The sequence below is a fragment of the Rhodotorula paludigena genome, assembly GCF_050403205.1.
Source record: "Rhodotorula paludigena JCM10292 DNA, Rt_paludigena_JCM10292v1_ctg92, whole genome shotgun sequence".
Lineage (NCBI taxonomy): Eukaryota > Fungi > Basidiomycota > Microbotryomycetes > Sporidiobolales > Sporidiobolaceae > Rhodotorula > Rhodotorula paludigena.
The window spans coordinates 20,661-45,373 of NW_027481366.1; the positions used below are offsets into that span (position 1 = coordinate 20,661).

Below are 24,713 nucleotides of genomic sequence, written 5' to 3' on the forward strand. Positions count from 1 at the left end.
TGCGGCTTCTACGGCTTCTGCTTTCTTTTCTTCCGACTGCGCCTCTCATTCGTGTCGCTTGCTTCGGTGTGTTGCCAGCCTTGTACCGACCTCTCCCTCGCCTCTGCCGCAAGGCTCTTCGCGCTCGTACAGTCAGCACAGCCTGACCCGCCCAGCACCGCCTCCATTGCTCGCAATATCGCTCGAGCCTCTCGCGATCAGCAATGGGCCCGTGGAGCTTCCGTTCGTTCCTGTTTCGCTGTGCGACCCCATGATTGCGGGACGACAGGAGACCCCGCTTCGTCTGTCTCGGGCCAACCGTCGTCGCCTTTCTTGCTTCGCTATCGCCCCCGTCCCTTGCCCCTCCGTCTCTACTTCTGGAAACTACCGCAATGTTCGCTCTCGCCTGCGTACTTCTAGCTGCTATTCCGCTCGGTGCGTCGTGGCTTTTTCCGCAGCCAGAACATCGCCTGATCCGCGATAGCGCCCTTCAAACAGCTTTGGCTGTGCCAGCACCCGCCACGCGCTTTGCAGACGACCGTGTCGCAAAGCGCACAGCCCTTCAGACAAGCTTGACCCACGCCTACCTGTCGAAGCGTCAGTCTGGCAACGTCGAAGCGGCGCTTGACGACCTCACCGACATGGTTGGTCGTGCGATCGACACGCAGTCGTCACCTGGGTCGCAGTGCTACGGTCAATGCGACAGCTGGCTAAGCTGGATGCAGGCACGCTCGAATCCTGTGCAACAGCTCTGCAGCAAGCGGAAGCTGACTTCTTCCGCTTGTCCCGCAGAGCTGCAGCGAGCTTACGCCCGCCGTGCGCGCTATCGAATGTGCCTGCTCGACCGACATCGTCGTCCTCATGATCGAGTGCGGCACGTGCCTCGGGTCTGAAGATGCCAACACGGCGAGGGGTGCGTGGGTCGCACACGCCTTGCTTCGGATGTCGACCCTGACGGCTTGGTACTTCTCACAGGCTTCAGCCAGGCCTGCATACAGATCTTTTCGAGCTCCGTCGGCGGCCGCGCGTCGACCAACACGGCCGGCAGCGCGAGCACGACCCGTTCCGCTTCCGCGCCGTCCGACGACTCGAACGGCCAGACGGTCCTCACGGTCGGCACGAACCTTGTGACGGTCGACCTGCCGGAGATTGAGTCGTTCGACCCGAGCATCAACTACTTTACGCGCTCGATGACGCTGACGGGACCGTGGAGCGGCGACGGACCGTCGACGACAATGGAAGACGACGAGGCTGAGGCAACGGGAGGGGCGCAAAGTGGCGACGGCGACAATGGTGCGACTACACTGCTTAATCGTCGTGGGATCTTCAGCCTTGCAGCCGCTCTCGGCGGTGCTGCGATGGCGACTGTCTTGGTTCTTTAGCCCTGCGCGGCCATTCTTCCCTCCCGGGTTTTTCCAGGCAGCAGTTCGGACTTCCCGCAATGAGACTCGTGACGATTCTGCCGTGCGAGTGACTCGCGAGTCGAGTGAGAGTGTGCTGTTCCAATAGCCGACGAACGCGGAGCCCTACATCTCGAGCCGGCACAGTGGCAACCTGTACCTCCCGACCATGTCTTCGCGCCAGTATTTCTTCTCTCCCTCGCCCTTAGTCCGCTCGACCTTCTTGCCCTGACCCGCCGCAATTGCCGGCGCGCCCGTCGCCTCCCAGCGCGTCGCCTCGCCCTCGCCCGGCGCGACGTCGACCTCGCACCACTCGGTCGCGAGGCCGATCTCGCGCAGGTGCAGCTCCGAGACGGTCGTGTAGACGTCGTACAGGAGGCGCGAGGTCGCGCCGAGGCCGTGGAAGAAGGAGAAGCGTGCGTACGGCGAGGGCGAGAGGAGGTCCGGGAGGTGGTCGAAGAAGGCGTGCAGGTCTGAGTAGTGCTCCGAGTAGGTGTCTATGTAAAGTTTGGGTGGTAGCAAAAACGTGCAAAGCAGGGCAAGCGAGTCAGCACGAGATCGAACTCCTACGCTCACGCGAAGTTGCACGCACCAAAGTAGACCCCGTCCCATGCGACGTACTCCTCCTTCCCTTCCTCGAGGGCGCGGAAGTAGTCCTTCCACGTCCCCTGGTAGAAGCGCACGCCGGGCTTGTCAAACCAGCCATTCTCGCGCGCAAACGCGAGCACGTCTGGATGGGGCTCGATAATGAGGTGTTGGGTCGGGGCGTACTCTTGCAGGAAAGTGTCGACCTGCGAACGGTGCGTCGGGGAAGGTGGACGGTGCGTGGTAGGGAGGGAGAAGCGAGGCGTCAGCGAGAACGAGCGGAACGAAACGCGAGGGAGAGACGCACGATTCCGAGCCCAAACCCGACATTCATGACACAAAGCGGCTCGCGCTCACCCTCGTCATCCTCGCGCACGAGCTCCTCCCTCCGCTTGCCCTTGCGGTCGGCCCACCCGGCATCGCACATGCGCTCTGCCGTCGCGCGCATGATGCCGCTCTCCCAGCCCATCATGACGCCGTTGCCCTCTGCGTCGAGCGCGATGGGCTGGCCGGCCGAGTCGTGCGTGAAGACGAGGCGCGAGGCGAGGAAGGTCGCGTTGTCCGAAGTGGTCGACAGTTTCGGTGCATCTGCGTCGGCGCCGGAAGCGGAAGCAGAGGTTGACGCCGCTGCAGCTGCGTCGTCACCGTCGGCCATGGCAGTGTCCTCGGGACCAACGTCGGCGCTCTCGTCCTCGTCTTCTGCACTTTCGCCCGCCTGCGCCGCTTCGAGCACGGCGCGGAGCATCTCGGCGCGGACGCCCTCTGCGAGGAGCGCCTCGTACGCTGCGACGTTGTTCATCGAATAGGCAATGTCGCCGGCGGTCTACGGGGGCTTGGGGCAGTGAGCGACCAGATCGAGGAGATGAAGGAGGGAAGAGGGAAGCGCACGCAGCCGAGATTGTCGGGCATGGACCAGACGGCATTGCCCTTGCGCAAGAGCAAGTTGATGTGGTCGACATTGCCCGTGTCTGCTCATGTAACGTTGTCAACGACGTTCATCAGCTCGAAGAGGACGAGGAGCGAGATAAACGGACAGGCGGCGGCATGCAGAGCGGTCCAGCCCTGCTGGTCCTGCACCCAGCAGTCTACGCGCTCGTCCACCACAAGCTTGCGCACGAGCTGGTCGTCGTGGTCGAGGACGGCGTCGACGAGGCGCAGCGCAAGAGCAAAGTGCTCCTCGAGGTCGACGTCGTTTGCGAGCGCAGCAAAGGCGTTGCTGGTCGGGAGAGAGACAGACACGGCGAGCGCAGGCTTGGCGGGCATCGTGTGGGCGCGAGCAGGAGCAGGGCGACGTCGACGAGGAAGGAGCGAGCGAAGGAGATCCGCGGAGCTCTCATCTTTTTTGGAGCGGGCTGTCGGGATGGTCGAGCAGCTCTATGAGTGCATCGTGCGATGCGTGGACCTCTGGCACACCATCCCTGAGCGTGTGTCGCGCTTGACGTGAGCCGGATGGGCCGGTGCAACGAAGGCAGCTTGTCTCCTTCCTTTGCATCCACACATCCACGCTAGAGCTCCAACGAGGCCTGCCAGCTTTCCGCTTGACCCTGTTCCTTCTGCCTGCAAACCACGCGCGTCGCTTGCTCCCTTCTCACCTCCCCGCCCCCACTTGTCCTTCGCAACCACTCCGCGCACTCCCGATGGACGTCGCCAACCTCGTCTGGATCGTCACCGGCGGCCTCAGTGGTCTCGGCGCAGCCGTCGTCGAGGCGCTCGTCGCCAAGAGCGGCTACGTCGCCTGCCTTGACCTCAACGCCGAGACGGGCGAAGGCGGGAGCGACAGGGTGCACAATGTCCAATGCGACGTCGGAGACGAGGACAGCGTCAAGCTGGCGGTAAAGAGCGTCAAGGAGAAGTGGCAGGGCCGCAAGTGGGGTGGCGTCGTCCACTGCGGCGGAGTCGGCATGGCAGGAAAGGTGCGTCTCAAGTGCATCAGCGCGGAATCAATGAGCTTTGCTGATCGGCGGACATCGTTGTAGACGGTTGGTAACGATGGACAGCCTTTCTCGTGCGGAGACTCCCGCTCGAACTCTCCCCTCCTTCCTGACGCTGGAGCCCTCCCTCGCGAATGCAGGTTCGACGTCTTCTCCGAAGTGCACCGCATCAACCTCCTCGGCTCGTTCCTCGTCGCCTCGCAAGTCGCCGCCGAGCTCGTCTCGCAGCATCCGACGCCGAAGCGCCAAGACGCCGAGACGCTGCGCGACCGCGGCGTGATCGTCCTCACGAGCAGCGTCAGCGCGACAGAGGGCCAGATGGGGCAGATCGCGTACGCCAGCTCCAAGGCCGCCGTAGAGGGGCTCGTGCTGCCCATGGCCCGCGACTTGGCGCGGTTCGGTGCGTTGGCCGCAACCTGCTTCCGCTCGCTCCGCCGGGCAAGCCCCGGGGTGGGCTACAGAGTAAGATGCACGCAACGCTTACGCTTCACTTCCGCAGGGATTCGCGTCATGGCCATCGCTCCCTCGCTCTTCTCGACCAACATGGGCAAGAACACCTCTCCCAAGTTCGTCCTCCCTTCCTCCCTTCCCTGTCTCTGCTTCGTCCCAGCCTGCTCACCCGCCCCACCCGACGCAACAGGGTCCGCGCCTCGCTGCTCACGACGACGCTCCACCCGGCGCGCTTTGGCGAGCCGCACGAGTTTGCCCAGCTCGCGGTGCAGATCGTCGAGAACGGCTACCTCAACGGCGGGAGTGCGTCCTCGGTTCCGCTCCGCTGCTGCCGCGTCGCCGTACGCTGGCCCAATCAGGAAGCTGATCAGGGTACATTCTGCCCGCACAGCAATCCGGATAGACGGCGGTGGCCGGATGGCCAAGATGTAGTTCGGCGCGAGCAGTGCTCGTCCGGCGCGCCATTAAGCCTACAGTCTCACGTTGTCCTCCTCATGTTCTGTCCGAAAGAGCAAGCCAGATGTACAGCAGCCTCGAGGAAAGTCCCGCTCACGGTGTCGTTCGCTCGCTCGCTCGCTTGCCAAGTCTGAAAGCACCTCGTCCGTTGCACATGCGCAGACTCTACGCAGCCGCCTCTGCACCAGCCACAGCACCCGCGTTTGGTCCTGTCCGCGGCTTCTCGAGGTCTGACGGGCCGAATGAGAGCGGCAAGAGCTGTAGTGTGAAGGGAGAGAGGCGGTGTCAGCCCACGCCCGCTCGCAGCAGTTCACAGATGTCCGTTCCGAGATGGAATCGGAGTGACTGAGCGCGTTCGAGCGCGACGTGAGGTGCATGGACCGCGAGAGGGACGCACCTCGCCCATGGTCGTCTCGACGACGACGCCGCTCGTCTCGTTCCCTTCTGCCTCTGCCGCGTTCTTGACAGGCGTCTTGCCCTCTTCGTACGACGCCGGAATGAGGAGGACGGGCATCTGACACGGGGCGCAGGACCGGGGTGAGCGGGAGGAGAGCGAGGAGGGGATAGGGAGGGACGAACCTCGAGCGGGCAGAACTCGCGCAGGACTTGGCGGCAGATCCCGCACGGGCTCACCATCCCGTCAACGTCCCTGTCTCGACATCCATGCTATCAATCAGCCCTGATCAAGTGCCACTGTGGCACCGCCCGGCTGAACGAGTTGCGAGGGAACGACGACGCACGACGTGACGGCGAGGGCGACAAACTTGCGCGTGCCGGTCGACACGGCCTTGACGACGGCTGTCCGCTCGGCGCAGATCGCTCCGCCTGGCGAGTATGTCCGTGCGGTGTGCAGTGAGGAGAGATGGGAAGGTGGGGCCGCGCGACAAGGAGGAAGGGGTCAAGCAAGACGCAGAGTCAGTCGGCGGTTTACAGAGGACGGCCCAGCTTCGTAACAAGCCAGCAGAGACCCTGCGACGCACCGTAGCTCGCACATTCAACGTTGCAACCCTGGACGAACTCTCCGCCGTCGGTGAGCAGGCACGCGCCGACGCGGAACTTGGAATACGGCGAGTACGAGCCCTCCCGCGCTGCATGTCACAGGTTGATCGGGTCAGTGCGTGCACGGCGGTGCAGGTGCGAGCGCGCGACGCACCGGAGAGAGCGAGAGAGATGAGGCGGGTGCGGTCGGACGGCGCGAGCGGGAGAGCAGGGAAGGGCACCATGGTCGCTTGTAAGAGGCCAAGCACTAGTCTGGCGCGGGGACTGGAGCGGCAGCGGCGAGGCGAGAGCGCGAGGGCGTGTCCGAACCCGCGTGCCGCCGTCGCCGCGAAGTCCGAGAGCGGGTCACCCGAACGCGGGTGCAATCTGGAATAAAGTATAGCAGATTTGGTCTACGAGAGAAAAGGCTCTCCTGCAACTCTCCCAGCTTGTCCGCCTTCGTCCGAGCCACTCGCGCCGAATCAAACGAACGGTGCAGGTTGCAGATGCGAGCCAAATGCGAGCAGAACGGTGCATCCACGGGTGCGAACGAGCGAAGGGAACTGCGAAGGAACGACAGAATGGGCACGCAAGACGACGCGCGCTAGGCGGCCGCGGGGTGGGGCAGAAAGGCGAACGGAGGGGCGCTGAACGGAAGGAGAGGAGGACGAGGGCGGGCGTGCAGAGTGCGAGTGAGCGGCCAGATGCGAGGCCGAGTGCGGTGCAACGGCACTGTGATGATTGAGCTGAACGAGAGGTGGGGGAGAGAGCGTGAATATGGGCGTTCTGCAAACGGAAGAGGGTCAGCAGGCACATTCGCAGACGTTGATGGCGCGTTGCAGCGAGCTCTCGGACGAGGCAGACTGCCGCCAGAGACTGTGTGCAAGTCGACAAGCAAGGGGGATCAGAGCACGCAAAATGTCGACTGACGGGTTCAGAACGCATTCTTTGGCCGCTTGAAGAGGAGGATGTGCGGTTCTGGCGCATGCCTCTACGAGCCGTTCAGCCATCCATCAGTACCTCCGACTTGTTGCAGACTCTCTGAGAGCAGAAGACCGGCGCGCGCACCTCGTAGTGGAACCAGCCGGGTGACTGCCTCACTCCGAGCGAGCGCCACTCGTTCTCCTCGGCGAGGCGGTCTCTCGGGAGGTACTTGACGAGGCCCTTTGGGAGGATGACGTGTCTGTGCGATGTAAGCGCTGGTCAGACGAGACGAACTTGCTCAAGATGGGCGGCCAGAGCGGAGAGTTGCAGAAGAGGGAGACGGACCGGTACTCGTACTCGTCATCTGCGGATGAACCGAGCGCGCTTGTCAGCATGACCGATCCCAAAGAGTCCTGAAAGCTGTTGCAGACGAGTTCTGCGCCGTCAAGCGGCGAAAATGGGCAGACTGCACCGCCTCCTCCGGGTCGTGTGGACGAGACGGAGGTCGACGCAGCCAGCTCTCGGCCCTGCCGAGTCCGCACCGGCAAGCCAAAGCCTGTGCATTGACAGCGTGGCCAGTTGCGCATGGCCTGCCGCTGTGATAGCCGCGCCGCGAGGACCGCAGCGAGTTCACTCAACCCGCGGGTCGTTCTCCCTAACGCCACACCCGTCCTAGCGATCCAAAGGAGAGGGTGAGGGTCTGTGAGAGCAACGATGAACGCACCCGCGTAGCGGTCCGAGTACCAGATGCTCGACTCGAGCTTGGCAATGTCGCGGCGCCTCTGTTCGGCGGTGAGGGATGCCGACATGGCGACTTTGCGGATGCTGGGTGTCTGAGCTGGCTTTGAGAGCGTGCCTGGATGTGCTAGAAGCAGAAAGAGCGCAACAAAAGCTGTCGACGATCGACGTGGGAGAAACGCGGAAGCAGAGAGCCGCGACGAAGCGAACGTCTGCTTCTTCCGCTCACGTCGACTCTGCGAGAGCGCTGCAGAGGATGGTTGCAGCGCCAGAACTGCCACCAGCGTGCCCTGCCCCGCCAGCCCCGTCCACGGCAAAGGCGCAGGCGGTCGCCACCTTGCTGCCCGCCTCGGTGCCAGAGTGCGTCGACTCGCTCTGCGCAGCTGCAGGGGGGACTGGGACATGCACTGACACGTTTGTATCACCTACAGGAACGCGCCAGAGCACTGCCCTGTTCGTCGAGCTGCCTCCCATCCAGCTCGCTTCTCATCTCGCTGACACACCTTGTCGCTCTCGTTCATCTCGTACAGGGCACAGAGTCGGAGCAAGCCGGCCTCGCCGCAGGCTGTACAGGCTGCCCAAACCAAGAGGCCTGCGCAACTGCACCCAAAGGGCCCGACCCGGACCTCGCCCAGGTCGCGGACCGCCTCAAGGATGTTAAGCACAAGATCCTTGTCCTCAGCGGAAAGGGCGGCGTAGGCAAGAGCACCGTCAGCGCCATGCTTGGATGGGCACTCAGCGAAGGCGAGGAGGGCGAGAACGACGTGCGTGCCGGATTGCGCCTCCCTGCGCTCGTCGCCGTTCTCCACGAGGAGCGCTGTTCCGCGGTTGCTCACTGACATCCGCTCGTCGCAATGCACACAGACGGGCCTCATGGACGTCGACATCTGCGGGCCGTCGCTCCCGCTCCTGTTTGGCCTGCAGGGGCAGCGCCTGCACTCGACGTCGGCCGGCATCCTCCCGCTCGCCATCACGTCTGCGCTCTCGCTCGTCTCGATCGGCTTCCTCCTCCCCTCGGCCAACAGTGCCGTCATCTGGCGCGGGCCCAAAAAGAACGGCCTCATCAAGCAGTTCCTCAAGGACGTCGACTGGGGCGCGCTCGCCCACCTCGTCATCGACACGCCCCCGGGCACGAGCGACGAGCACCTCTCGGTCGTCCAGTACCTCGCCGCCGCGGGCGGGTGCTCGGGCGCCGTCATCGTCACGACCCCGCAAGAGGTCGCGCTCCAGGACGTGCGCAAGGAGCTCGACTTTTGCCGAAAGACGGGCATCCCGGTGCTCGGCGTCGTCGAAAACATGAGCGGGTTCGTGTGCCCGTCGTGCGGCGGCGAGAGCGACATCTTTGTCCCCTCGACCGGCGGCGCAGACGAGCTTGCCAAGGAGTGGGGCATCGACGTCCTCGGCAAGGTCCCGCTCGACCCGCGCATCGGCAAGAGCGGCGACTACGGCCAGAGCTTCCTCGAGGAGTACCCCGAGTCGCCTGCGAGCGTCGCGTACCGCTCGGTCGTCGCGCGTGCGTGGCCGCCCTCGCTCTAGGTCTCGTGTCGCTCCCGCGCTGACCGTGCCTCTTTCTCCAGGCATCAAGGAGAAGCTCGCCGCCGGCTCGGTCCCGCTGCTCAAGTAGTAGTCGCATATCCCCTCCCTTCGCCCACCCACTCATCTGGTTGTTGTAGCTCGTACCCTCCGCTCTAGACGTCTCTCGCCCTCTCTGCATCGCCTGTAGCCATCGCGCGTTCATTTGCGTTGTGCCGCGCTCACAAAAAGCGCGTGGAAGCGGACGCGCCACCTACGCTTGCGAGCAATGAGTCAAAGCAGCTCTCATGCACGACGGGCGCCTCGTTGACACTGATAGTCACGTTGCATTTTATCTTCGGGACAGCCGACACCCACCACACTCGCCGCACCGTTCCCCGGTCGCGAAAGCGGTCTGACGAGGTCGAGCGAACGAGCGATAGGCGAGCGGTCGGGCGCGAAGGGAAACGAACGCGAAAAGGGAAAGATTCGGTGAAGAGGTCTGGGGTGTGAAATGCCGAAAGAAACAGTGGGGTGGTCTGGAAGGGGGTATACTGACACAGGAGGAGGGTTCCGACTAGTCGAGACAGGGCGGCGAACAAGGGGTATCGTGAGTGGGCGTTGTGAGCGAGACGTGGCGAGTGTTCGTAATGAGGAGCGCAAGGGACGAGTCGAGGCGCAGGCAGGGCCGTGCACTTCAGTGCATCCCGGCATACGCCCCCGCGCGGTCGTCCTCGTCGTCGTCGTCAAACTGGTCGAGCCCGCCGTTGCGCACGCTCAGCCTCCTCTCGCGCTTGTCGCCCGCGCCGTCCGCCGCGCGCCCTCCACCCGCGCCCGACGAGAACGCCTCGCCGTCGTCGTCGTACGCGTCGTCCCACTCGCCGACCTCTGCGCGCTGCGCCCTTGCGCCCGCGCTCGCCTGCGCCGCCGCGGAGCCCTTGCGCCCGCCGAACGCGTCGAGCGAGGCCTCGCGCGCGTGCTGCGCGGGGACGGGCTCGAAGAACGTCTGCTGCACGTTGGCGTTGGTCGGCGTGCCGCTGCGCTCGATCCCCGCGCCCGCGCCCGCGCCGGGGTACAGGCCGGGCGAGTGCGGCTCGTCGGCTTCCTGCACGAGCGAGAGCGGCCGCTCGTCCGGGTACCCGTTGTGCGCGCCGTGGCCATGCGCCGACCCGCCCGGCCGCAGCGCGGCGGGGACGAACGCGCCCGGGTCCGACGCCTGCGAGTAGGCCGACGCTTGCGAGTTGTTGCGGCTCAAGTTCGCGCCCGGCTGCGGCTGCGACGCCCACCCGCCCGGGCCCATGGCGCCGTACGGCGAGAGGCCTGCCGCGGCGTACGGGCCTGCGCCGCCCGTCGCGCCGTACAAGTCCATCATCGCTCCGGGGTGGCCGCCCGGGAAGGCCGCGGGAGGCGGCATGCTCGGGACGACCTGGCCCGGCTGGAACGACGGCATCGCGCCGTACTGCTGCTGATGCTGGTAGTGCGCGCCGATCATGGTCGGCGGGCGCGGGTTGAGCAGCGTGTTACCACGCATGAGGCCGGGCAGGACACCGCCGCCTGCGCCGCCGCTGCCGGCCGACATGAGCGTGTTGGACCGCCCGAGCCCGCCCGCGGCGCCGCCCGACATGTCGTGCATCGAGTACTCGCTCATCTGCGGCGAGTGGTGCCCGCCACCGGGCGCAACGCCGCGGTACGAGCCCTGCGAGTAGTGCTCGTCGACGTCGTCGAGCATGACGCTCGCACGGCGGAACTCGTCGCGGTCGAACGGCGAGATCTGGTCGTCGTCGTCCTGGCGTGACCATTTCTGTATGCCAAATTCGTCAGTAAGAGTCGCCCGTGCCGGCGGGGAGGAGCAACTGCGCACCTTCTTGAAGAACCAGACCACGATACCCGCTACCGCCAGGACGCCGACAACTGCGGCGATGACGATTCCGACGACGGCACCCGTCTGCAAGCCGCTCTCATCGCTCGAGTTGGACGCGCGAGTCGCCGACGGCAGTGCGCTCGAGGACGAAGAGCGGGACGAATTCGAGACGACGACAACCGTGGTCGACTCGCTGATCGAGGCCGAGGTGGTGGTGCTCGACGTGGTCTGTTGGACGGACGGGCGTCAGCTACGAATCGAACGGCGGAAGCGAGAGAGTCCGCGCACCGTCGACGTAGACTCTTCCTCGGTGGTTGAAGCTGCAAGGAGGGAGACAAGGTCAGTATTCTACGTCCGCAAGCGTCTCAGTGTTTTGCAGGTGCATATGTGGCCCCGTAGTCGTCGGAACGACCTGCTGCGATGCGAGCGGATCGCGGCCAAGCGGCGCAGACAGTCTTCCGGCCTCGCAGCACGACGACCGAGCCCTTCGCAACCGGTCCGCCGAATGTGCAGACGCTGCAGTGCAGCGCTGCCCGCCCGCAGAGATCGCGCGCGCCGCAATGTGCTCGCGAAGACGGGGCAGGCTAGCGCGAAGCTGGCCCCGTCGCGGACGCGCAGCGACGCGCGACGACACTTGTTTGCCCGGCTGTCGGCGGCCACAGAGAGCTGCAGCGGGTCGACTGTATGTGCAGGGACGTGCCAGCAGACGCAAGCAAGCCTGCCGACTCCATCCTGCGAGCCTGCCTCGCGCCGGAGAGAGCGCGATCATCCGACAACAGCGAGAGCGCGAGAGGGACCCACACTCGCTCGTGCTCGTCGTCGTCGGCGTAGCGCTGGTCGTAGTCGTCGTAGTCGTAGTCGTAGAGCTCGTAGTCGTCGTGCTGCTCGTCGTCGAGCTGCTGCTGGCGGCAGGCGTCGTTGTTGTCGAAGATGGCGACGGCGCGAGCGAGCTCGTCGACGCGATCACGCTCTGTGCCGAGGTCGTGCTTGCCTGGGCCGCGCTCGACGACGACGAAGGCGCTGCTCCCGTCCCGTCGCCGGTAGGCGCGGTGCCGTCGTCGGTCGTATCGGCGGGATCGTCTGCACCGGCAGTCGCGCCGTCGGCTGCGGTCGAGTCGTCGCCGCCGACGGCGTCCTGGAGGTCCTGCCAGGTCGAGCGCTGGCGCTTGACGAGGCGGTGGAGGCGTGTGCGGTCCTGGACGTGCGCCATGGCCGAGGACGGCGGGGAGCGTGCGCAGCCGAAGGACAAGGGGGAGGAGGGCGCAAGCCGCTCGAACGAGGGTGGGGCGAGTTGGACGGCGCTGCCGAGTGCGCTGGGTCTGCTGTACTCTGCACAGGAACAGACGGGCGCAGCCACGGGCGAGCGAGAAGAGCGACAGCGGCGAGCCAACAACTGCGCGCGTCGAGGCGAAGGGCGCTCTCGATCAGGACACGCGTCGACACCCTCTCTCTCGCTTGCAGACAGCGCAGCTAGTATCACAGGCAATACGAGTGCATTCGCGTGCATGGGGACGGGAACTCGACACAAAGGGAAGTGGCGCGGTGGGGGCGTGCGTACAGAGACGGCGAAACGGCACAGCGAGGAGCGGGGAACGAGCGGCACAGTTGTTGGACAGTCTAGAGCACTTCGGACAGCGTCTACGCAACACCAGCAGACAGCGTCAGAGCAGCGCATCGACTAGAGCCGAGTACAAGAGAGACGCACCTGGAACGCCTCGCGGTAGGCCTGCAGCAGGTTCTTGATCCGTGTCCGCTCGGCCGTCAGCGCCTCGTCCTCGTGCAGCAGCTCGTCAAACAGGTTCTCCTTGTACAGGCTCGCGACGAGGCGGTTCTGCACCGACTCGCGCGAAAAGTTGACGAGCAGGTCTGCGCGTTGACGGGCGTCAGATAATACTTCGACAACGCGACAAGAGCGAGCTTAGGGACGCACGCATGATGGCCTTGGGCACGAGGTCCTGGATCGTCTGGCGCACGATGCCAAAGTAGCTCGCGATGAGCGCGCGGATCAGGCTCGTCTCCATCTCTTCACGGTCCGTCAGCTGAATCTCGCCCGTCGCCGTCATCGGTGCCTGTGTCAGTGCCGGCAATTCCGAACGTCAGTGATTTGCTCGGGTAAACCGATACAACGAAAGGCCCGCGGCCACGCACCGGCTCGAGGTGCTTGTCGAGACTCTTCATGTCGAACGCGGCCGCATTCCCCTCGAGCCCTTTGCGGCCATGCAGTGGGTTCTCCCTTCCGAGCTCCCCCGCCGTCGGGCCCGCCCTCGCGCCCGCCACTCCGAGCGCGACGCCCGCGCCCGCAACATCCGCGCCAACGGGGTTTCCGCCGAAAAAGTAGTTGAGGAACGACTCCTTTGCCGACGCGTGGCGGTCGTGCGCCGCCGCGTGGCCGCCAAACGCCGGCGACTGCGACAGCGAGTGCGGGTACGAGTTGGCGGGCCCGCGCGCGCCGCCCGCGCCGTGCGCGTGCACCGGTGGCTGCGGCGTCGAGAAGGGGCGGCCGGCGACCGAGTGCGACGCCTGGCGCGGCTTGTCGCGTGCGCCGCCCGCACTCGCCGAGGACGACGCCGACGCGCCAGCTGCGTGCCCGTTCGGGACGAGGTAGCCCTGCGCGGCGGCGTCTTCGTCGTCGTCCGGCCCGCTCGGCTCGTCGAGGTCGCCCTCGATGTCCGTCGCGCCGCCCGCACCGGCGCTCGCGGCGCTCTTCTTCCGCCGCCCGCCGGCACCGTGCGACGCGGGCGCGCCCTCGACTGCGGCAAAGACCTTGCGCTCGCGCTGGACGCGCGCAGACTCCTGCGCGGCGGCGGCCGAGCCCTTGACAAAGTCGGGGTGGTTCGTGTTGATGTAGGCCGCCTGGATCGAGATGAGGCTCTGCACGTACTCGGACGTCGGGCCAAGGCGCTCGCGCAGGAGCTCCGAGACGACCTCGATGAGCTGGGCGTGCAAGCGCGGGTAGCGCTGCAGCTCGGTTGACGTGCAGTTGTGGCAGATCTTCATGAGCTCTTCGTACACGAGCTCGACGCAGCGGAGACTGGGCGGCTCGAGGAGCTTGATCTGCGGCTTGACGAGGAGGTCGAACGCGACTTCGGGAACGAAGAGCGAGGGGCGCGGGCCCGTCGAGTTGCGGATCGCGGTGCGGATGTCCTGCGTCGTCAAGTTCTGCGTCGGGTTGATGGACTCGAGCGCGTGCCCAAAGACGTCGTGGAAGATGTAGTAGATGCGCGCGCCACCGCAGAGCTCCTTGGTCGAGATCTCGAGCGACGTGCCGTCGATCGAGGCGACAAAGTCGCGCACGAACTGCGTCATGAGCTGCAGGATGAGGGTGCCGCGGTGCTGCTCGCCGAGGAACGCAGAGTCGCCAAACGCGTTGAGCTCCTGCTGCGTCTGACCCATAAGCGTGTTGAGCCGCGCCTTCATGTCGGGCAGCTTGTCGCGGATGTGGTTCATGAGGACCTGGTTGAGCGTCTTGGCGAGGAACTTGGTGCCGCAGCGGTGCGCGATGTTGCGGTAGCCGGGGTGGTTGCGGAAGAAGTCCTCCTCGGTGCGCAGCTGCTCGTCCATGGGCTTGTTGGCATTGATGTCCTGCTGGCTCCGCCCGACGACACCGATGAAGCCGAGCTTGAGCGGGTAGACGCGGCCCGTCAGGATGTCGAGCGCATTCGTGCCCGCGTCCATGAGGTCGAGCTTCGTCAGGACACCGATCGTTCGTCGCCCTTGCGGGTCGACCGCGCGCGCAAGCTTGAGCGACTCGGAGTTGGCGAGATCGACGTTGGCCGGAGAGATGGCGAGAATGACGCTGAGTGTGCGCGGCGAGTCAATTCCTGGGCTGGCAGGCAAACCACCGAACGAGCCGGTCCACGCACCAGTTTGGCTTCGAAACGTAGTCGAGGACAAGGTTGCGGATCTGACGCTCAATATCGGTCGGCTGGTCGCCGACCGGGATCTTGGTCAAGCCCGGCAAGTCGACGACCGTGAGGTTGAGCACGTTGGGCGAGTAGATTTCTGCGAGTGCTGCTCGTCAGCGAGCCCGCCATGCTTCGACGGAGCCTCGGAAGCGCACTAAGGTGGATCGGCAACCTTGAAATGCCCTTGTTGCCTCCAGCAACGCGCAGCGTCTCGCTCTCGATCTCCTTGCGGATCTCGCCAAAGTCGAAGAAGCGCTTGTCGATGTGGAGGAACTCGCCGTACTCCTGTGGCGGGTCGGACGACGAGGGCGGGAGAGTGAAATTCGGGTTGGCGTTGTTCGGGTTGGTCTGCGCCGACGGAGCCGAAGAGAGAGGGGCGGGCGTGTGGACGAGCTGGAGCACGAGAGGGCGGCGGGTGACGATGCCCTGTCCTCGCGGGAGGAAGTCGCGACCGACGATGCTGTGAGAGTGCATTTGTCAATGCCTGCAGCCTGGAAGCACACCTGCGCAGAGCAACCCGGAGAGTCGCTGGTTGCAGCTGAACGAGGCGCAAGTTGGCACTCACGTCTCAAGCACGGAGCTCTTGCCGGCACTCTGACTCCCGCTGTGTGAGCCGAATGTGATCAGCACGTGCGCAAGCACTCGTCCCTGCGCCGCGAGCGAGACTGGACGCACACGACGACGATCTGGGGAAGGTCGACCGTCTCGCCGCCAATGGCCGAGAACGTGTCCTGGAGCGAGTTGAGCGTCTTGATGAGGTCCTTCTGGCCCGAGTCGGTCGCCATCCTGCTGTTCTCGGCTCGGGTTGCGAGGAAGAGACGGGGACGAGCGAGAGGGTCGGGCGAACGAGGGCGGGTGAAGGGCGGCAAGGGCGAGCTAGGCTGCGCTTGCACAAGTGTGTACTGGTAGGGCTCGAGGCTCTAAGCGTATCGCCGGCTGTGCTCGAGGCGGCGGCGGATCTTGTCGGCTCTGCGACGAGGAGACGACTGAGACCGGCAGAGGGCTGAGGCTGAGTGCAGAGCGCGGCGAGGCCAGCGAGATACTGCACGGGGCAGGCAAGTGCAGCTAGCGCAGTCTCGTGCTGTCCCGGTGCGAGTCTGAGCGACGACCGGGCGACCCTGCGCGGCGTCGGCAACGACGACACGACGACCACGCAGAGGCACAGTGTCTCGACCTGCATTGCTTTCGTGTCGCAGAGCGTCGTGCGCATGTAGCTCGTGGCACTAACTCGAAATCTATCACATGCGAGAGAGAAAGGGAGAGAAGCCTTGGGTTCCCCCTCTTCCGACTGCGGGTCCTCGTCAGAGCGATCGAGCCCTGAGCCGCGCCGCACCTGCTGGGCGATGTTGTATCTTTGAGCGTCTACAGACCCTCCTCGTCAGCCCACCGAAGCAGCCCGCCGAGCAAACCTTTTGCTCCGCTTTTGTAACTCCCCTGCGCCGGACACGAAACGAAAAAGAGTCAGCTACGATTGCCCTCAACAGCAAACTCAACACCGAAAGGAGCGTTTGGACAGTGCGCACCCCAAACATGAGCGTGTGGTTCAGGTGGTGATACGCCTCGTACAGCTGCAGGCGCTGCTCGTACTCGTCTACCGGCTCCGTCTTGGGCACTCGTGCATGATACGCTTCGTAGAAAGCGGGCGAGAAGCCGCCGAACATGCGTGTGATCCCGAGACTGTGTATCGAGAGTGTGTCAGTCTCACATCCGTTTCGCAAGAGCGCTTCTCAGGTCCGCGCTGTGCCACCCGAACACGTCCACTTGGGAAGGCCATCGACTCACTCTGCTTCCGAGTGGCCGTAATAGCTTGACGGGTCAAATATGATGGGGCTGTTGCGGTCCTTCGAATACCGAGCGTTACCGGACTGCAGCGTGCAAACCCGATCAGCGAACGGTTGCTAGTCAGGCCGGGACAAACGAACGCACCCAGAGGTCGCCATGCAGGATAGACGGCTTGACATCAAGCTTGCCAAGCAGGTGCGGAATGAGCCTGTGCTCGCAAACATCTCAGTCAGGCACCACGGTCATAAAGTCGAGCCGCTCACCTTGTCTGCACCTCGCTCCCCAGTCTACTCAGCTCCTTGTCCCCAATCCGCTCACACATGTCTCCAATGCGCCTCTTGCCGAAGAACTCGGCCCAGCTCTCTTCGGAAGTATTGTCCTGCTCGGTCACTCCACAGCACGTCGGAACAGGGAACCCGAATTGCTGGCCCTCGGGAGTGGGCGCGAGGTGCATCTGCGCAAGCATTTCGCCGAGACGGGCTTGCTCCGATTCAGGGATGGACGACAACTCTGTAAGGGACCCTCTCGTCAGCATAACTTTCAGTCAAGACGTACGAGAGGACCCACGGTGCCATTCCGACAGCATCCACTCCTCGCCATCGTGCTGACCACGTCCAACGAGCCTCGGCGCAATATCTGGGCACGCCTCGTTCATCGCCTTCAAGCTCTGCGCCTCCCCCACGAGCTGAGTCGCAGCTCTGCCCGCCCGCTCCGTCTTGTAGAGGTACTCTTGCGATGACGTCGACGACGAGATGCGGTCGCCAGAGCGCGTGAAAGTCGTGTCTGGCTTGTGGAACGGTGCCAGGAGGTCGATGACATGCTGTGGAACGCTCATGGTCTTCGTGCGAAGCCAGCAGGATCGTGCGGGTTGGAACAGCGTGAAGTGGGGGAAGTCACGAGCGTAGTCGAGGCGGTGCAGCAGCGCGACCAAGCTGACTTTGTAAGCTGCCCCATCAGTGTCTGCCGAGTCATAGCTGCAAGAGTCACATCAGGATCGGTGCGAGCGATGAGCTGTGAACGGGAGCTTGTGCTTCCGCGCGACGAGTGTGGCCGTCCCGCATCCGGCTTGTCGCGATACTCGAGACCGCGTGCGAAGAATCGATGCACGACAAGGTTGCAAGGCCTACGGACCCGAGCAACGGGGAGGAAGGCGGACACAAGATGCGGGAAAGGAGATGCAGAAAGGAAGGGCTACAGTGGAGCGGAAGGGGAGGCGCATAGATACGATGATCGTGGCGAAGGAATGGAGAGAGTGATACAAGACATGGGTATATGTGCCGTGCAGGGAGAAAGGGACGAAAAGGGCAGACGAGGCGAGAGAGCAGCGCTTATTCGTCCTTCTCCTTGTCCGAACCGCCCGAGCTCTGGCCCGCCAGAGTCCCGTACGGGTCGGCCGCCTTGGCGCTTGCCGCGGCGGTTGCTGCCTGGCCAGCAGCAGAGGTGGCCTTGTCGGCGGCCGACTTGACGACCGACGCGGCCTTGCTCGCGCCCTCCTGGACGTAGGACGACGCCTTGGAAGCGTGCGAAGCAAAAGAAGAGGTGGCCTGCGACCACTGCTTCGAAGCAGACGACACCGCGGGAGCGGCGGCCTTCGAAGTCGCGGCGGGAGAGGCAGCCTTCGACGTCACCGCGACCGGCTGGTACGACTCCTGGCCAGTGAGGGCCTTCCAGGCGGGCTCGTCGGTCCAGACCTGCAGAGTCACATACGTCAGCATACAGGTACGGAAGTGAAGGAGGACTGCGAGATCGACAAAATTGGCAGTGCGAGGCGGAAGGCAGCTCACCTCGAAGTCCTTCTCCTTCGCGCCCGGGTTGGTGATCTGCCAATGCATCCAGCTGACGCCCTTCTCCTTGAAGGCAGCGACAAACTGCGAGATGATAGCCGCCTTGTTCACCCCAGCCGCACCCCACTCGCCTGTAACGCACGCAAGTTCAGTTACAGAACGGACATCTTGGCGCAGGACACCGCAGCGCAGACACCGCAGCGCACCCATGATGACCTCCTTGCCCGGGTTGTTCGCCTTGGCTGCCGCAAGCGCGTTGGCAGTCGTCGAGGCGGACGTGCCGTAGTCGTGCACCGAAATGACATCGAATGCAGGGCAGCCCGTCGCCCACCCACCGAGCGAGTCGGTCGTCGTGATGCCGCCTCCTGTCGACACCTTGATGTTCGACGTGATCAACCCCTTGAGGTACTTGGCGCGGTCGCACGCCCAGGTGGACGAGGCCATAGCCATGTGCTGCGGAAGGGTAGACTGGTCAGCGATGCCCAGCACTCTATCGAGTTGACTGCTACCTACACCCTGCGGTTCGTTTTGCGCTGCGAACGCCGACAGAAGCGAGTTAGCTTTGCGAGCCGAAAGCGAGCCGCAGAGGGTGGAACGCACGCTCAACGGCGTAGATAACCGAGTCAAGCTCCGACCAAGGCTGGTTGCCCATGAGCGAATTCTTGTGCGACATGATGTGCGCGAGGCGCTTCTCGAACATCTGGATCGACCAGGCGTTCGTGTAGAACGAGGCGGCGTTGGCGACCTTCTGCGCGCCCGACGAGCCCTTCGGCACAATGTTGAGCTGGACCGCGTACGAGTCGGTCGCCCAGAAGCCAAGACTGTAGCGGTCTGACAATGCAATCAGAAGCTTGAGACCTGCAGACAGCGGTAGATCAGCCCGGCTCTTGCAGCGAAAAGATCGGAAGCTGTTGCGCACCGCGCTGCTTGCAGTCGACCATGAGCTGGTCGATCATCTCGAGCACGCTGTCGTCGTACTCGCCGACCGTCTGAGGCTCGACTGCGAAGAGGAAACCCCGTCAGCGCGTATTCCGAGACGAGTCGCGCAGAAAGAAGCGCAGCGCACCATCGTTGCACGCCTTGTTGGCACTGCCCTTGTTGCCCGAAGAGACGGACGCAATGAAGATGCGGACCACTTTGAAGCCGCCGCCAGCGATGGCGTCGAGCACGGCGTGGCGATCCGAGTCGGGCAGCGTGTGGATGTAGTAGGACGAAACGCCCTTCCACACGCCGGAAACATCGCTTGACGATGACTTGGACGCCGAAGAGGCAACATCATTGTCGGACGAAGAGGACGACGCCGCCTTAGCCGAAGCCGTACCAGACGACTTCGACGACGCCGCATCGTCGGACTTGCCCGAGCCGCCGTCGAACGCATACTGCTCGGCCGCGCGCGCCTCGAGGTCCGACTCGGGGTCGTCAGGCGTCGCGGACGAGTCGATGACCCCACGCTTCTCGCGCAGATCCTCCTTGCGCCCGCCCATTGCACCGCCCGGCGTGCGGCGCTCCATCCTCATCGCGCGTGCGCCCGGCGCGGCATGCTTCGCCTGCACGACCTGATGGCGCTTCGCGAGCTGCTCGTGCTGGCTGCGACGCTCGCGCACGCCGCGGTGTCCGTGCCCGTGGCTCGCGTGCGCATGAGTCGGCGCAGCCTCAGACTCGGCGGAGGACTGGAGCGCGTAGAGCTGGTGCGGGTTGGGAGGGGCGGCGTGGGCGAGGATGCCAGTGGCCGCGGTCGAGAGGAGGGCGAGCGGGAGGAGCGACGGGATGTGCATGGTCCGCTTGGACTGATGGAAAGACCGTTGCGACGGGAGGGCGAGGCGCCGGGGGCGAGTAGGCGGGTCGGATACGGCGGCGGGTCAAAGGAGTGTGGGGCGTCGACGCCGTGGCCTGCACGAGCGAACGACGAGAGAGAACGAGTGAGGCGATGCCGCGACGGCGAGTGCTGCACAGTCTACGAGCGCGGTACAGAGCAAAGGGAGAGCAGCTGTGCAAGCTGCAGCGCGGTCGCAAGCGAGCGGTAGCGCGAAGAGTATCCGAAGACGGGCTCGAAGAGCGAGAGGGCGGCGGGATGAGCTGCGCTCTCATTCTCGCGCAGACTGGGCTGGGCTGGCTGGGCCCTGGGCGGAACATTGGGTTCCTGGGTGAGACTGGCAGAGTCTCGCAGCGGGAGCATGGTCGCCAGGGATGAGACCAGCGGGGACATCCGAAAGCGGCAGGAATTTGGAGGGGCTGGACACCGAAAGCGGCCGGCTTCATCCTGCCCCTGGGCTCCACGCTGGGCTGCGCAAAGGCTGCAATTGGGTGCACGCGCGCTAAGAGCCCGGAGAACAGCGCTGCAAGCGGGATCGCGCGGCGCAAGCTTCTGCGAGCGGGGCGGGCTCGTCGCAGCAAGCGCGAGCAGGCGGGTCGGTGCTCTACTCTGCGCGGGCGCTCGAAACGACGCCACGTTGCTGCAGCTCAGCTAGCTGCGAAGCTGTCGGGCAGGAGCGCGCGTCTCCGCGAGCTTCGCGAGGTATGCGTCCGAAGCGGAACGACCGAACAAGCCGACCTCCTCCTCTCGGTCCCACTACTGTCACGCTGTGCGGGGATCTGCGCTGCTTGCACGCCGAGCGGGCGCAAATGCGACAGCGTACTCGGCTCCTTGGGCGGTTTAAAGCCGCAGTCACTCTGCATTCGCTTCATCAGCTGGACGACACGCCGACGCGCTTTGAGCGTGAGAGGCGGACCCAGCTGACCTTGCAAGCTTCAGAGCTTGCGTGCAGAAGGCTCACTTGCTTCATCGTCGAGCACAGACTGGCTTTGCAGGACCGATGACTGCTGTACAGCCCTCCCGCCGTCTGGATCGAAGACCGCCCCTATTGTGCTACGACCTCGCAGCCGAATTGCTGACGCTAGGCCCGTCATACGCTTGCCTTGCTTTCTCCCTGACCGCGGTGTCTCCTCGACCGGCAGAATTCGCTGTTCAGTTGCACCCGCACCATCCGCTTCTCCGAATCGGGTCGGATTCGCTCCCCGCCGCCAGCGCTTCATCGCTCGCCCGGTCCCCTTGCGTCGGAGGTTCACCTCTCGCGGTGCCGAACAGACCAGCCTGCGCAGCGCTGCAGCGCATAGCGAGGACATCTCTTGAGGATCTTCTCGTATCCCAGCTGCCCGACCGGACGCACCGTCACATTGAGATTCGCTATGGCACCTGCTTCGGCGGCTGTTGTGACACAAGGGTGCAAGCTGCCGCTTCCGCGCCTACAGTCCTCGCAATGTCTCGCACAAGGCAGTCTCAGGCATCGCAAGCAGCGTCCGAGTTTGGCCCTCCCCTATGGACTGCCGCGAGCGTGTTCAAGAGCAAGCGGACGATCGAAACTCTCGAGTGGGCGGACGTTCCGCGTACGAGCTGAAGCGGTGGAATGACTAGCTGCGGCTTGCATCGGTACTATACAGCAGTAAGAGAGAGAGCGCGAGAGGACGAGGGTGACACGGAGAACAAAGACCGACGTGGGACCCAGCAGAAAGGGCGGGGGGGAGGGCAAGGAAAGGACGAAGGGTACTGGTTCTTTTTCGTACAAGGAGGAGAGCGGGGGGTCTGTTATCCGCGTATGGCGAGGGCGGTCGGGAACAGAGCAAAGTGGAAAGAACGGGCCGAGGTCAGCCTCCAGCTCGACCGTGCGAGATCGCCAGAGCACACGCACCTGTCCCGCTCCACCAACGCGCACCGACCCACCCTACTCGTCGGCGATCTTCGGTGCGAGGTAGTAAAAGATGCGGCCCTGCTCGAACGGGTACGCGACGAGGAGCGGCACCTCCTGGCTCAGGTGCAGCTGCACGCGGTCCGACAGCGGCGTCGACTTGGCGAAATTCGCCTGCGCGGGCGCGGGCGTGAGTCAGCACGCTGTATGGAGGCAGGACCCAGGCGAGGGAATGGGGTCGCACGAGGTACTTGATCGAGAAGGTGAGCGAGACGGCCTGCGGGTTGCGAGCGAGGCGAGCGTCAGTACCCCCCGAGACTGACCCACACATGTGACGGCGAGGCGATGGCGAGCACCGAGGTACACACCGCCCCTTCCGGAGTACTGAACGCACCTGCTGCAGGCTGATGTGGACGGCCATGTTGTCGCCCTCGTCGCCGCCCTTCTTGGCCTTTGCCTTGCCCTTGCCCTTTGCGTCCTTCTTCGCCTTCTTCTTGTCCTTCTTCGCCGCGGCCGCCTTCTTCTTGCCCTTGCCCTTGTCGGCGGGCGCCTTCTTCTCCTTCTTGACGACGGCCTTTGCCGCGCCCTTCTCGCTCTTGACCTTCTTGGCCGACGGCTCGCCGTCCTCGTCGTCGTCGTTGTTCTCGTCCTCGTTCTCCGAGTCGAGCACGACGGCCTTGGTGCGCTTCTTCTGCGGCGACTCGGAGCCCTTCTTGACGCGCTCGCCGTCCTCCTCGTCGGCGTCGGCGTCGATCTCGGGCTTCTTGTCCTCCTCCTCCTCGGCGTCCTTGAGCTCGGCCTGCGCGAGGCGAAGCGAAAGAGCGAAGATGGGGGGCGTCAGCTCTAGGTCACCCGGATCGAGACAGCGGACAAGAAAGAACGCACGTCCTCGTCCTCCTCCTTGGGCTCCTCGTCCTCTTCCTCGTCCTCCTCCTCTTCCTCCTCGTCCTCCTCCTCTTCGCTCTCCTCCTCGCTGTCGCTGCCGTCGTCGTTGGCGCGCCCGGCGCGGTCCGAGGGCTTGAGCGTGACGCTCGCGTTGCCAATGTCGCCCTCGGCCGAGAAGCGCACGCCCTCCTTGCTCACCTCGATCTTGACGCTCTCGCCGAGCTCCTTCAAGTCGCGGATGATGCGCGCAAACTCGGCCGAGGGGAGGTCGACCTCGGCGTCGTAGACCGTGTCGGGGATCCCGAGGTGCTCCTGGTCAATGTCCATGAGCTTCATCTCGTACTCGCCGACGCGGTCGACCTTTTTCGCCTCGAACAGGAGCCCGAGCACGTCCTGCGACTCGTCGGCGCGCAGCGTGATCGTGTCGTTGTTGCCCGCCGCCTTGACAATCTTGGACAGCGACGCGAGCGACATGCCGAGCGACCTGTGGAACGGCGAAACGGCAGCGCTCTCGTTAGCAAGCTTCTTCGAGACATGCGCGCCAACAGAGATCGCGCAAGAGAGCGAGAGGGCGCCGAGCAGACAACGCACATGTCGCGGTCGCAGCGGTACTGGCTGAAACCCGAGCGGGCGAGGTTGAGCGAGACGAGCGCGACGTGCGAGTTGTCCATCGCTTGGAGTTTCTGTGCACGCGCAAAACCAGCTGGCAGTCAGCGATTGAGCTCTCGGAGAAGGGCACCATCGGCAGGACGAAAGGAGCGCGAGGGCGCGACGCACGATGCCCTCGTCCGAGCAGTCAAAGTTGGCGTCGGTCACGAGCTCCTTGACGGCTGCGCGCGAGTAGAGTCAGTCGCCGTTCACTACCACACCTGTACGCGGCCATCGATAGCGCTGGCGCTTAGATGGACGAGGAGCCGCAGCTGACCGTCAAGGACCTGGAGAAGGAAGACGACGTCAGCGGCACGTCCCTCTCTCGCCGTCGAATCAGGCCGCGTGTCCGCCACGAAGGCAAACACGACGGACAGGATGTAGCGCAGCAGGAGCGACGGAGATGAACACGCACCTTCTTGAGGACTTCGGCTTGTTCGAGGCGGGCTTCCTGCAGAGGCGGAAGAGCGAATCGTGGTCAGCGCTGCTCTTCTCGTGTGGGTGAGCATGTGACAGCCCCCGCTGCTCAGTACGACGCAAGCTTGACCCAGAGAGGTAGCCAGAACTGCCGTCGCGTGCACGACGCGCTGCCATCGGCGTGGTCGCAAGCCGTTCGCCTAGCCCCCATCGTCCGCACCGCCCGAGCACAGTGGTCCACCCGTTATGCGCGCAGAGCAGGCGCATGCAGGCGATGCGCCGTGCACGACAGTGGCCCTCGTCGCCGTCGGTGCAGCTGCTCCGCCTCGCTGCACGGCCCTGCGCGCGGGGGTCCAGCCGCAGAGCCGTCCCAGCGAGCGCCTCGTGCGCTGCGAGGGGCGGCCTGCCGTCCCTGTGCGCAGGCGAGGGAGCGATGACGGGCGGAGGTGGACTCGACGCGACGCGCCCTCGTCTTTGCGGTCGAGCGCGAGAGGAGGGAGCGCAGGAGGATGGAGGCGGGGGGGAGGGTGCACTCACAAACATGGCTGCTGGCTGGGCAGAGGAGACTCGAACGGCGGGCGAGAGAGGGCGGGCGGGGCGACGGCGAGAGCAAAGGCGACGAGACGCGTCCACGCGAGACTGCGACGCGTCTGCTCAGGGGGAAGCACAGGGGGGGGGGGGGGGGGGGGGGTGTGGGGGGGGGGGGGGGGGGGTGGGTGGGGAAGCGTCGTGAAGGAGTCGTAGCGGGAACGAGAGATCAATCACTTCTTCTGCTTGGGCATCTTGCTCGTGTCG

General features: G+C 64.7%; 11 protein-coding genes across 11 annotated transcripts; 3 read left to right on the top strand and 8 right to left on the bottom strand.

Annotated features, from left to right (window-relative positions):
* Positions 1-371: 371 nt before the first annotated feature.
* JCM10292_000749 (uncharacterized protein) lies at positions 372-1,361 on the top strand (the record flags this gene model as incomplete). The annotated part of the gene is made up of 4 exons (XM_076652799.1): positions 372-414; positions 478-623; positions 772-892; positions 955-1,361. 4 exons carry the CDS (start codon positions 372-374, stop codon positions 1,359-1,361), a joined length of 717 nt encoding a protein of 238 aa, XP_076501646.1.
* Positions 1,362-1,505: 144 nt separating this feature from the next.
* On the bottom strand, positions 1,506-3,227 carry RMT2 (protein-arginine N5-methyltransferase; the record flags this gene model as incomplete). Its single annotated transcript, XM_076652800.1, has 5 exons — positions 1,506-1,876; positions 1,972-2,170; positions 2,272-2,787; positions 2,853-2,932; positions 2,999-3,227. The coding sequence occupies 5 exons, from the start codon at positions 3,225-3,227 to the stop codon at positions 1,506-1,508; spliced, it is 1,395 nt and encodes a 464-aa protein (XP_076501647.1).
* Positions 3,228-3,601: 374 nt separating this feature from the next.
* On the top strand, positions 3,602-4,777 carry JCM10292_000751 (uncharacterized protein; the record flags this gene model as incomplete). Its single annotated transcript, XM_076652801.1, has 6 exons — positions 3,602-3,877; positions 3,941-3,969; positions 4,036-4,295; positions 4,395-4,461; positions 4,536-4,648; positions 4,737-4,777. 6 exons carry the CDS (start codon positions 3,602-3,604, stop codon positions 4,775-4,777), a joined length of 786 nt encoding a protein of 261 aa, XP_076501648.1.
* A 189-nt stretch (positions 4,778-4,966) lies between these two features.
* CDD1 (cytidine deaminase) lies at positions 4,967-6,024 on the bottom strand (the record flags this gene model as incomplete). Its single annotated transcript, XM_076652802.1, has 6 exons — positions 4,967-5,059; positions 5,199-5,315; positions 5,381-5,450; positions 5,542-5,626; positions 5,782-5,889; positions 5,955-6,024. The coding sequence occupies 6 exons, from the start codon at positions 6,022-6,024 to the stop codon at positions 4,967-4,969; spliced, it is 543 nt and encodes a 180-aa protein (XP_076501649.1).
* Positions 6,025-6,713: 689 nt separating this feature from the next.
* On the bottom strand, positions 6,714-7,512 carry JCM10292_000753 (cyclin-dependent kinases regulatory subunit; the record flags this gene model as incomplete). The annotated part of the gene is made up of 4 exons (XM_076652803.1): positions 6,714-6,770; positions 6,848-6,962; positions 7,049-7,067; positions 7,428-7,512. The coding sequence occupies 4 exons, from the start codon at positions 7,510-7,512 to the stop codon at positions 6,714-6,716; spliced, it is 276 nt and encodes a 91-aa protein (XP_076501650.1).
* A 185-nt stretch (positions 7,513-7,697) lies between these two features.
* Positions 7,698-9,065, top strand: NBP35 (Fe-S cluster-binding ATPase; the record flags this gene model as incomplete). Its single annotated transcript, XM_076652804.1, has 5 exons — positions 7,698-7,801; positions 7,873-7,894; positions 7,972-8,205; positions 8,306-8,954; positions 9,019-9,065. The coding sequence occupies 5 exons, from the start codon at positions 7,698-7,700 to the stop codon at positions 9,063-9,065; spliced, it is 1,056 nt and encodes a 351-aa protein (XP_076501651.1).
* Positions 9,066-9,650: 585 nt separating this feature from the next.
* On the bottom strand, positions 9,651-12,024 carry JCM10292_000755 (uncharacterized protein; the record flags this gene model as incomplete). Its single annotated transcript, XM_076652805.1, has 4 exons — positions 9,651-10,754; positions 10,815-11,042; positions 11,103-11,134; positions 11,616-12,024. 4 exons carry the CDS (start codon positions 12,022-12,024, stop codon positions 9,651-9,653), a joined length of 1,773 nt encoding a protein of 590 aa, XP_076501652.1.
* Positions 12,025-12,431: 407 nt separating this feature from the next.
* On the bottom strand, positions 12,432-15,504 carry DNM1 (dynamin-related GTPase DNM1; the record flags this gene model as incomplete). Its single annotated transcript, XM_076652806.1, has 8 exons — positions 12,432-12,452; positions 12,520-12,680; positions 12,745-12,883; positions 12,963-14,610; positions 14,678-14,816; positions 14,875-15,179; positions 15,285-15,323; positions 15,395-15,504. 8 exons carry the CDS (start codon positions 15,502-15,504, stop codon positions 12,432-12,434), a joined length of 2,562 nt encoding a protein of 853 aa, XP_076501653.1.
* A 577-nt stretch (positions 15,505-16,081) lies between these two features.
* JCM10292_000757 (uncharacterized protein) lies at positions 16,082-17,336 on the bottom strand (the record flags this gene model as incomplete). The annotated part of the gene is made up of 6 exons (XM_076652807.1): positions 16,082-16,153; positions 16,243-16,396; positions 16,502-16,584; positions 16,646-16,709; positions 16,765-17,011; positions 17,069-17,336. 6 exons carry the CDS (start codon positions 17,334-17,336, stop codon positions 16,082-16,084), a joined length of 888 nt encoding a protein of 295 aa, XP_076501654.1.
* Positions 17,337-17,829: 493 nt separating this feature from the next.
* Positions 17,830-20,060, bottom strand: JCM10292_000758 (uncharacterized protein; the record flags this gene model as incomplete). Its single annotated transcript, XM_076652808.1, has 7 exons — positions 17,830-18,192; positions 18,286-18,416; positions 18,492-18,738; positions 18,799-18,818; positions 18,886-19,143; positions 19,205-19,285; positions 19,352-20,060. 7 exons carry the CDS (start codon positions 20,058-20,060, stop codon positions 17,830-17,832), a joined length of 1,809 nt encoding a protein of 602 aa, XP_076501655.1.
* A 1,944-nt stretch (positions 20,061-22,004) lies between these two features.
* On the bottom strand, positions 22,005-24,461 carry JCM10292_000759 (uncharacterized protein; the record flags this gene model as incomplete). Its single annotated transcript, XM_076652809.1, has 9 exons — positions 22,005-22,142; positions 22,213-22,245; positions 22,363-22,767; positions 22,854-23,337; positions 23,445-23,536; positions 23,631-23,683; positions 23,779-23,788; positions 23,917-23,952; positions 24,456-24,461. The coding sequence occupies 9 exons, from the start codon at positions 24,459-24,461 to the stop codon at positions 22,005-22,007; spliced, it is 1,257 nt and encodes a 418-aa protein (XP_076501656.1).
* Positions 24,462-24,713: the final 252 nt, after the last annotated feature.